We start from the raw sequence: 11,320 nt of genomic DNA on the forward strand, positions 1-11,320 counted from the left end.
GAAAAAAACGTTCTTGGTCTCCTGCCGGGCCATATCTGCAGTTCCAATAGGTTCCACAAGGGGGATGGTGTTACCCAGGTAAGGGCTCTTAGACCGCCTTTAGGACTGGTGGATAAACGAATGAGATAAAAGGCACACAACTAATCCGTCTATGTTTTTAAAATAACATCACATTTAAATAACACTATACATGCTGACTAAATAGTAATTATCAAGTTTATTACTGAAAAGAGAAAACATTTTCTTATTTCATTTTCAATCGGCCTACAGATATTTGTTGAACACCTACTGTGTGCCAAGCTCTCTTCTAAATACTGGGTATACAAACAAAATTTATTTGAAACAAAATATAAAAGAAATGATACACTTAGGCTAACTTTAATTAGTGATTATTCTTATTTAACTTTATCTGAATTTTCTTCTGAAGCTTAACTGGCAAATTTACTCTCCTCTTTGATGAAGGGCATAGACAGAAAGGCTTTTCTCCATAGCAGGCTCCCCATAAAACTCCTCCCACCACTCTTTCCTGTCTAATTTGAATGCTTACAACAACCATCTCGACCAGGGCTTATGAGGGCAATTCAGCCTATTACAAAGGTTTCTTCTACTCCATAACATGACTTTTTAAAGCACTGTCCACTCAGCCTTTTTCCTGCTATTTTCATTTATGTCCAAAATGCAAGAGACAAAGAACTGGTAGGTAACTCCTGAGTTTCTTCTTCCCTGAAACTTTTATCTGCTATGACATGGTACCTGGTCAAAGAAGTCATTCCCTTAGCTAAGTCTTTTTTTATTCACCATACGTATACTTAGCCCCTCTTTCTCATGAATGCAGATTTTTATAATGGAATTCATTCCCACTGCTGTAACACGTATCATGTTTGCAGTTACAGCCTGCTATGGCCATTTGCTAACACGGACTTCCCCCTCTGAACCTTTGTGATGCTTTTGAATGGAACAAAATGAACACAGTAAAGTATTTTTTGTTGTCGTTGTGCTTTTGTTTTTTTTGGTTTTTTAGAGATAGTGTCTTGCTTTGTTGCCCAGGCTGGTCTCAAACTCCTAGGTTCAAGCTGTCCTCTCACTTTGACCTCCCAAATTGCTAAGATTACAGGAGTGAGCTGCCGCACCTGGCCTAGTATGGCAGTTTTGTTGTTGTTGTTGTTTGTTTTGTTTTGTTTTTTCGAGACGGAGTCTTGCTCTCTTGCCCTGGCTGGAGTGTAGTGGCACGATCTCAGCTCACTGCAACCTCCACCTCCCGGGTTCAAGCGATTCTCCTGCCTCCGCCTCCCGAGTAGCACTACAAGCGTGTGACACCACGCCCGGCTAATTTTTTGTATTTTTAGTAGAGATGGGGTTTCACCGTGTTAGCCAGGATGGTCTCGATCTCCTGACCTCGTGATCTGCCTGCCTTGGCCTCCCAAAGTGGAGTGGTTTTTAATCCGTGTTTACTTTTCAGCATCAAACAGCCTGTACACTGCGGCTAACCTCCCTGCTGGAATATGCAGACTTATCAGTTCAGCACAGGAAAGAGGGTCAAGCTTTTAGGAAGAATTTCCAGAGTTCCCAGAATGGGGATTCAGCTACCAGCCCAATGTGCTCTTCTTCCCATTCACCAAGCCATGCTGTCCTTTGAACCCAACTTCATGGTTCTGCTCTTTCTTCAATTGAGAGTTTGGCCGTCAAGGAGACCCAGATCCAGGGGCTCGGAGGCCTGCCTAGACCACAGCAGAGACAAATGGAGGGCGAGGGGTTGGGGAAGAGGGGAGAAGGAGAGAAGAGTCCCACATCAGCCTAGCCCTGCTCCTGTAGTGTAGAGCAGAGGCCGGGGTTATGAGAAGTGTACTAAAACTTGAAGGGAACTGAAAGGCTTGAACCCTTTGTGTCTCCTCAGGAGCTATTCCCATTCTCCTTATACCCTACTTTCTGCTGTTCAGTAAGTTCTGGTCCTTGGCTGTGCTCTCCTTAGCCTGGCTCGCCTGTGATTGGAACACCCACAGTCTAGGTAAGAGACAGGGGCACAATGGTGGTCCTGTTTGGGCCAAGAATGGAAGCACAGGGAGAAGGAGGTGGAGGGAGAGGGGGAGAACCAAGGGTAGGGGAGAGGGGAAAGAAGGGGAGGGAGAAGGGAGAGCAAAGCTCAGCAGGGACAGAGGTCTCTACCAGGTAGCTCAGGAAGAATTATGAGGTTGAGGTCTCTGGGCAGGTGCCCCCAGCTTCAGACTATTTTCCTGTCACCTTTCTGGTCTGCTCTAGAGGAGCAGGGGCTTCCTATGTCTTGGGGACTGGATTCAGGGACAGTACTTACAGTACTGAGGTGTCAGAAGGAGGCCCCTCCTGTGACCTGAGGACTGCAGGCAGAGCTCTCCTCCTCTAGGGGAGGTAGAGGGACTGCAATGCCCTACGTACTCTTCCCTTCCCTTCTGTACCCACAGATGGCAGGCGTTCAGCTTGGGTACGAAACTGGACCCTATGGAAGTATTTCCGAAATTACTTCCCAGTAAAGGTGACTACTCTTCCTCGGGGTGCCCTCAGTCCCTGTTGCCCAGACTCTTGCTCCCTACTCAGCTCCATGTTTTCAGAGGCTTTTGTGGTTAGCAGCGAAGGTCAAGACCCCGAGTCATAATGCAAAGCAAGGGCCCAAGATGGATGGGCAGGTGGGGAAACAGGTGGATGGCAGCCTTTCCTGCACTGGCAAACCCAGGTCAGCCTCTCTGACCATCGTGAGCCCTGGCAATCCTATGACAATGATGACATCCTAGTGAATAGGGATTTGGGGCTCCCGGAAGGAAACATAGGCTACCTGCTGGGATTTTAGTCCACACGTCGTTTCTTCCTTCTTTGTAGCCAATGCTCTGACTCAATCTCCCTCTAACAGCTGGTGAAGACTCATGATCTTTCTCCCAAACACAACTACATCATTGCCAATCACCCCCATGGCGTTCTCTCTTTTGGTGTCTTCATCAACTTTGCCACTGAGGCCACTGGCATTGCTCAGATTTTCCCATCCATCACTCCCTTTGTAGGGACCTTAGAATGGATATTTTGGATCCCAATTGTGCGAGAATATGTGACGTCAATGGGTGAGTATAAGAAATAATTAATTCTATTTTTTTACCTACTTCAAAGGTGCAACCCCAATAAGTCCTGACAATCACTCCCTGCTTGAAGAGTACATGATAGAAAATAAGTCCAGGACACCCTGGGCCCGTAACAGGAGTATGTGGCTGAGCATTAGTTTCTGTCCAAGATCTGGGGAGCAGGGTTTGATTGGGCAGCAGGGGAAGTAATAGGCATTCATAGGAGTCACCAGAACTTTTTTCAGAGGGAGAACCAGAAGGCTGGAATTCAGGACCAATGCCAAAGTGCAAATCAGAGGATGAAAGCCAAGAATTAAACACAAATGCAGGGAAAAGCAGGTGTGAATGGGATAGCTCAGGCGAACTTCACCAGGCTCTCTCTAGGATATCAGGTGGCCTCTTTGGGCCGGTCATTTGTACACCATGGTGTCTTAAAAACATTTTGAAGTCTATCATACTAGCTAAAACCCTCCTGGTCCATGACTTTTATCTCCCTGGAACCCCTTCACACTTGCATAAAATGCTAAGAGATAAAGGATACGAGTTCATCAGAGTATCCAGAACAACTTCCCCATGCTCAGCTTCAAGTCAGGGCACTGTGACAAATGTCTCTCTCTGGACAAATAGTCATCCTTCTGGACACCGGAAAACAACTGAAGCCAAACATTAAAACGTAAGATATATTTCTCTGACTAGAGTCCCAGAGGATGCTTCTACTCTGCTCTGAGGTTAGCATGGCCCTGGAGCAGGAATCTTTCTCAATGGCTAGAGCCTGGAGGCAATTTCTGCCATCGCAGTAGAGAATAGGAGGTGAGCGCAGGGCAAAGATGGGAGACAGAAGTGAGAAAGGCTAGATGATTGTTGTTAAACAACAGGGTGTCATTCACATTCCATTATTCATCTACATTTCAGTTTGGCTTGGTCAGGCTCAGGGGTCTGCCTACTCTCCAGAAACCCCAGCCATTGGCTTCCCTTTGGCAGGTTACTCTTAGGGAGGAAGCAGGTTTGTGGTGGCTAGTCTCGATTACCCCTGGAGGAGAGAACTCTGGAGGATCTCCAGTGTTGTCAGCCTGGGCAGAGTGGAGGATGGCTGTGCTTCATGGGTAGAGAGGGATGAGGTGGGCTTAGATACTATTGATCTGAAATGCAGTAGGCTATGGATGGTAGGAGGCAGAGGAACTCAGTATAGACCCAACTGCAGAAGCACAGACCCCCAAGGCAAACAGCTGACCCTAAGGACCAACCTTAGGCTAGGGCAGTCATAACCCAGGATATGAAGGTCAGAGACAGAAAGGTGGAAACAGCAATAGTCAGAAAACAGAAGAACTGTCTCCAAAAGGAAGAGCCTGGGAAAACCCCCTACCCCATTCTCAGGAATGAAGTTTTTCTACCACTTGACTCTTTGGTTTCACAGGTGTGTGCCCTGTGAGTAGCTCAGCCTTGAAGTACTTGCTGACCCAGAAACGCTCAGGCAATGCCGTGGTTATTGTGGTGGGTGGAGCTGCTGAAGCTCTCTTGTGCCGGCCAGGAGCCTCCACTCTCTTCCTCAAGCAGCGTAAAGGTTTTGTGAAGATGGCACTGAAAACAGGGTGGGTTCCAAGGTTCTAGTGCTCTGTTGTCAGGGTGCCATAGGCCCTCTGTAGCCCTCTCCAGAATGGTGCCCTCCCTGGGCACCTGTTAGAGGGCCCCCATCTTCACTCTAACTCCTTCTGTCTACCCCCTCACATTGTGCCTTGGGGATGTTTGGGCCTCCAGATACATTTCAGTGGGCACTTTTCTTACTTGAAGTTGGAGAAAGAAGAGCAGAAGAAAATCTTTTACTTTCTGCCCATTGGCCTGGTAGGCTGGAGGTCTGGGAAAGTGGGGCTTCACTCTATATCAACCTGTTAACTGAGAGGCCCTGAGAATCTACCAACTGCAAGGGAGGCACTAGCTTTGATACCGTGAGGATCAAAAAGATAAGACATGACCCCGAAGAGCATACAATCTGGTTTGAGAAATAGACCTCATTCATTCAGCAGTTACTGAACACCCACTGTATGTCAGGCATACTACTAGGCATTTAGGATATAAAACTAAATAAGACCCGATCCTTGCAAACTAACGGTCCAATATGGAAGAAGACAGACCCATGCACATATAATTACCAAATACATGCAGAATCCAACCACTTACTACCCAGACTGCCACCCCTTGGTTTACTACCATCATCTCTCCCCTTGGATGATTACAACACTTCTAACTGCTCTTCCTGTATCTATTCCCGCCTCCCTCACCCCAAGAGTCTATTCCCAGCTTCAGCCAGGATGATCCTGTTAAACACGAGTCAGATCACGTCACTTCTCAAAATAATCCAATGGCTCCCATGTCACTCAGAGTAAAATCCAAAGTCTTTACAGGGGCTTGCAAGACGCGGAAGAATCTGGTCTATAGCTGCTTCTCTGTCCTCATCACTCACTTCTCTTCCCACTCTCTCACTCCATCACAGCTACACCGGCCTCTTGGCTGTCCCTCAAGCAGGCCACCCGCTCCTGCTTTAGGATCTTTGCTTTAGCTGTTCCCTCGGAACACTATTCCTCCAAATGACTGCTTGGCTCATTCCTTTATCTCCTTCAAGTCTTTGCTCAAATGTCTCTTCTCAATACGGTTATCTGACCATCTTGCTCTATTTTTTCCCGGTTACACTTATCTTCTTATAGCTCATCCATTTTATTTATTTGTTTACCGACTATTTTCAATGTTTATTGTCTGTCTTCCTCCCAAAAAGAGTAAACTCCATGAAGACAGAATTTTTAAAAATCCATTGTATTCACTGATGCATCTCCAGGGCCTAAAACAGTGCTGGCACACAGAAAGAGCTTAATATTTGTTAAATAAATGGAACACTATAATGGAAATGTGTACAAAGTGCTATGTGAGCACCAATTTATGGAAAGATCTTGACCCAGAATAGAGGTTTCATAGGTGGGTAACATCTGAATTGTGAATTGAAATATTAGTAGGAGTTGCCAGGCAGACCAAAAGGGAGAAAGAACTCAGGCATTCAGTGAGGACCTATGGCATGTCAAGCGCTATGCCGGGGCCTAGGGATTCAAAGATGAATATGACCCAGTTCTTGCCTTTGATTGGCTTGCTGTCTACTGGGAGAGTCAGGCAGGTAAGGAGATGACTATAATACATGGTTGGGGCAGCGTTAGTGTAGAAGAGAGGTAAGCACTAGATGAGGGGTACCTAATCCGCATTGGGGGGATTGAAGTGGTCAAACAAAGTTGCTTTAAGGGGATGAGATTGGGACTGAGTGCAAAATTGAATGAGCCACATAAAGACAGAGGGAAGACGGAAGACACTTCCGACAGAGGGAGCAGAATGTACAAAGACACAGAGATGAGAGAGTACGAGGCACACTTAATATGGCTAAGCAGATTGCAAGGGAAGAGTGGGGAGAGGAAAAGCTAGCCAGGGAGGGAAGACTAGAGCAAAAAGGCCATAAGGAAGCAGCATGGTGCAAACTGAGGAGCCTAGAATCCAGAGTTTGAGAGGAGTGGCATGTCAGATACGCAGTTTACAAAGAACACTCTGCATGCTGGATGCAATGAAGACAGAGCTTTCGAGATTAGTTTCTTCCTATAACAGGACAAGGCAGAGCAGCAGCTCCCCTCAGAGAGTTCAGTTGGGAGAGTGGGGCATGGCACGAATGGGACATGAAGATGGAGATGTTTAGGTGCTTGGGTTCTTGTCCTATAATGGCGACGTTGGAGAGGTTTCCCACCTTGGAGAGGATTTTTCTGGGGATCTTCCTCAGAGAGCTCACACTCCTGCCCCTCTCTTTGCAGGGCATACCTTGTCCCTTCATATTCCTTTGGTGAGAACGAAGTTTTCAATCAGGAGACCTTCCCTGAGGGCACGTGGTTAAGGTTGTTCCAAAAAACCTTCCAGGACACATTCAAAAAAATCCTGGGACTAAATTTCTGTACCTTCCATGGCCGGGGCTTCACTCGCGGATCCTGGGGCTTCCTGCCTTTCAATCGGCCCATTACCACTGTTGGTGAGCTTTCCAGTATCTCCGGATGGCCTGTTTCTTCATTCACTTCCCACCCACTTTAAATCATCCATCAAGTCCAGGGGGGCCCAACTCACATCTGGGATGGGCAATGGGTGTGGTTAAGAGCAGGGTGGGTAGGACAACTAAACAGATAAGAGTTGTGGCCATTCATGGATGTGACATCAGCATTTGCTACAAGAGCATCACCATTCGCACACATTCTGTCAGCACTCTCCTGAGCTTGCTTGCATTCTCTTGAGCATGGGGTTGATTAGATGATCAGAGAACAGCGGCCAGGATGAGACTGGAGCAAAGGGAAAGAAAGAAAGAAGGGGAGGAAAGCCAGATACTGAGTTTCAGTACATGGCTCCCAGTGAGGGATGGGCAGTTTGAGTTGAGGGGGGGACTCTGATGTTTGTCTCTTCTCTTTTTTCATAGTTGGGGAACCCCTTCCAATTCCCAGGATTAAGAGGCCAAACCAGAAGACAATAGACAAGTATCACGCACTCTACACCAGTGCCCTGCGCAAGCTCTTTGACCAACACAAAGTTGAATATGGCCTCCCTGAGACCCAAGAGCTGACAATTATATAACAGGAGCCACATTCCCCATTATTCAACCCCCAAAGCCGTGAGGGATCCAAGTAGAGCCACAGAAAAAGAAGAATTCCAGGAGAGGGAAAGATGAGAGAGGAGACCATCCAAGCCAGAAATTATTTAATAAATCAGAGTTCTAGCAATAGAGTCCTCTCCCAAGTGGCTGAGGCAGGCTTAGGGGAAAGAACCAGAGGGGCAGGGGAGAACTGGGGAGGGCTGGCTAGCCAGAGGAGTTGGCTGTATCACCCCTGGTTATTCTAGGGCAACAACCCAGTTGGGGAGTCTTATGAATCACTCCAGCCAACTCTCTGATCACAAAGAATACTGTGGCCCTTTCTCCTAAACCTTAGTTCACCATCACTATGTAGGTTTAGACTTAGAAGCTTTATTTGGAACAGGGATAGTTTGTTTCCTCTGGGTCCTTTCCTTACAACTTGGGAACTGCTACAAGGTAAACCAGGGACCTGAACTGTAGCTGCCTGGTCCAAGCAGACAGGATTCCCTCAGTTGTGACAGAGTTCTAGACTGGCAATGCAGTTACATGGTTTCTTCTTTGAAAATAAAGTTCTAGACATATAAAACAGGATACCACTATTTCTTGATTATTCTGTGGTTCGCTATTGGGCTTCCCTCAAACCTAAGATTTTCCCTTCTGGCCAGAAAGCTGCTCTATGGAGAGCCATTTTCCTCTTCTTTATTTACCCTTCATACTTCCCCTGACAGAAAAGGTGGGGGAATGGAACCATGGCTACTGCAAAGGGTAAGAGACAGGAGCAGAAACAAGGGAACTGGCACAGGTACCCGCTGGGTGGCCCACCTCTCCTGATCCCACATAACCACCCTATGTCAGAAGAGAGGGAGCCACAAGACCATGCACCAACTGTAAGTTTGCTTGATGTCAAGTCCCTTCTATGTTCCAGGGACCATGACATTGCTTTCATAACCATTGTCTCTTAATACTAAACGTAAGCCCAGTGAGATTCAGATTGTCATCACCTCCATTTCACAGTAGCTAAAGTTCCTAGAAGGTTAGTAGCTTGCCCAAAGCCACACAACTTTCGATAGAACTAGCATTCAAACCAGAGTTCTCTCCAATGCACCACTCCATGTCCCCATTCCTCATTTTCTGGAGACCCGTTTTTCAGCTTCATTTTCCTAAATGAGGCACCATGGCACTCCACCAAAATTAGTTCATAAGTGTGGGCAAAAATGGCATGGATTCTACTCACAGTGGTCCTATATTAGGCCTCAGGGAAAATAATTGATTAATTTAAAAAACCTTTCTATATCAATAGAATGGAATTGAGAGCACAGAGGGTCAATTGATTTTCACCTAGGGTATCAAGACAATTCAATGTGGGAAAGAATAGTCTTCAACAAACAATGCTGAGACAACTGGACATCCACATGCAGAAAAATAAAGTTGGACCTTATCTCATATCATATACAAAAATTAATTCAAATGGATCAAAGACCTAAAGTGAAAGTTAAAACTATTAAACTCATGGAAGAAAACATAGGTGTAAAGCTTCATAATCTTGGATTAGGCAATGGCTTCTTAGATATGACATCAAAAGCACAAACAAAATAAAAAATAGATAAGTTGGACTCCATTGTAATTAAACACTTTTGTGCTTCAAAGGACACCATTAAGAAGGTGAAAAGACAACCCACAGAATGGGAGAAAATATCTACAAATTATGTATCTCATAAGAGTCTAGGAGCCAGAATAGATAAATAATTCTTACAACTCAACAACTGAAAGGCAATTAAATTTTAAAAATAAGCAAGAGATTTAAATAGACATTTCTCCAAAGAAGCCATACAAATGAAAAAGCAAGGATTGGGGGCAATGGCTAACGCCTGTAATCCCAGCACTTTGGGAGGCCCAGGAGGAAGGATTGCTCGAGCCCAGGAATTCGAGACCAGCCTGGGAAACATAGTGAGACCCCATCTCTACAAAAAATTTAAAAATTAGCTAGGTGTGGTGGTGCATGCTCGTGTTCCCAGCTACCAGGAGACTGAGGTGGGAGGATTGCTTGAGCCCAGGAGTTCAAGGCTGCAGTGAGCTACAATAGTCACATCACTGCACTCCAGCATGGGTGACAGGGTGAGACCCTGTCTCTAATAAAAAAGAAAAAGTGCTCAAAATCATTAATCATTAGGGAAATGCAAATCAAAACCACCATGATACCATTTTACACCCACTAGGATGACTATAATAAAACAAGATAGACAATAACAACTATTAGTTAGGATATGGAGAAACTGGAATTCTTGGGCATTGCTGATGGTAAAATGGTGGAGCCACTTTGGAAAACTGTTTGACAGTTCTCAAAGAGTTAAGTGTAGAGTTACCATACGACCCAGCAATTCTACTTTTAGTTATATAACCCCCAAATTTAAAACATGGTCACACAAAAACGTGTACATAGATAATCACAGCAGAATTACTCCTAATAGCAAAACAGTGCAAACAACCCAAAGGTCTAGCAACTGATGAATGGATAAATGTATTGGGGTCTATCCATACAATGGAATATTATTTGGCAATAAAAAAAATGCAGTAATGATACATGCTACAAAACAGATGAACCTTGAAAACATTATGGTAAGTGAAAGAAGCCAGGTCATATATTGTATGATTCCATTTCTATGAAATTTCTATGAAATGTCCAGAATGAGCAAATATAGAGATAGAGAGAAAGAAAGAGAGAAGAGAAAGAGAAAATAAATTAGTGGTTACCAGGGATTGTGAAGGAAGAAAGGAAAGGAGAATGACATCTAATGGGTAGGGGTTTCTTTCGGGGGTGATGAAAATGTTCTGGAATTAGATAATGGTGGTGGTTGCACAACCTTGCCAATTATGCTAAAACCACTAAATTTGGACACTTTAAAATGGTGAATTTTATGGTATGTGAATTCTATCTCAGTGAAAGAGCAATGTATAAGAAAACTTAGCCTTTTAGCTTAAGGGAAAAAAGTGTGAGCTATTTTAAAGTAAAAAAATCACAATAAAAAATTTTAAATGCTTTCTATTTTAAAATGATTGTAGATTTACAGGTAGTTGCAAAATTAGAGTCCCTTGAACCCTTTATCCAACTTTCCACAATGGTGACATCATATGTAACTGTAGTACAATATCAAAACAGGAAATTGACACTGGTACAATACTGTTAAAACTTATTCAGTTTTCACTGTTTTTACACTCACATATGTGTGTTTGTGTGTGTGTGCATGTGTGTCTATGCAATTTGATCCCATAAATAGATTCATATAACTTCAATGACCATCATGATATAGAACTGTTTTATTACCACAGAGGAACTTCCTCATATTACCCCCGTATAACCACACGCCCCCACCTTTGTCCCTGTCCCTGGCAATCGCTCATGTACTTTCCATCTCTACAGCTTTGTCATTTCAAGGATTACACAAATGGAATCACAGTATGTAATATTTTGAGATTGTCTTTTTTCACTAAGCATAATGCCCTTAAAGATCTAAGTTATAATGTATCCACAGTTCATTCCTTTGTGTTGGCTTGGCAGTACTCTATGGTCTGCACATACCAGAGTTTGTTTAACCACTCACCCATTGAA

General features: G+C 44.5%; 1 protein-coding gene across 1 annotated transcript in view; it reads left to right on the forward strand.

The window, feature by feature from the left end:
• Positions 1 to 8,304, forward strand: part of DGAT2L6 (diacylglycerol O-acyltransferase 2 like 6) — a 28,039-nt gene extending 19,735 nt beyond the window's left edge. Inside the window, exons 2-7 of the mRNA XM_055269129.1 lie at positions 1,895 to 2,005; positions 2,436 to 2,506; positions 2,879 to 3,083; positions 4,495 to 4,669; positions 6,914 to 7,125; positions 7,561 to 8,304. Coding sequence (XP_055125104.1) covers positions 1,895 to 2,005; positions 2,436 to 2,506; positions 2,879 to 3,083; positions 4,495 to 4,669; positions 6,914 to 7,125; positions 7,561 to 7,715 — 929 coding nt within the window. The 3' untranslated portion in view covers positions 7,716 to 8,304. The remainder of the gene's footprint in view (positions 1 to 1,894; positions 2,006 to 2,435; positions 2,507 to 2,878; positions 3,084 to 4,494; positions 4,670 to 6,913; positions 7,126 to 7,560) is intronic.
• The last annotated feature ends 3,016 nt before the right edge of the window (positions 8,305 to 11,320 follow it).

Source organism: Symphalangus syndactylus, chromosome X (genome assembly GCF_028878055.3).
Source record: "Symphalangus syndactylus isolate Jambi chromosome X, NHGRI_mSymSyn1-v2.1_pri, whole genome shotgun sequence".
Taxonomy (NCBI): Eukaryota; Metazoa; Chordata; class Mammalia; order Primates; family Hylobatidae; genus Symphalangus; species Symphalangus syndactylus.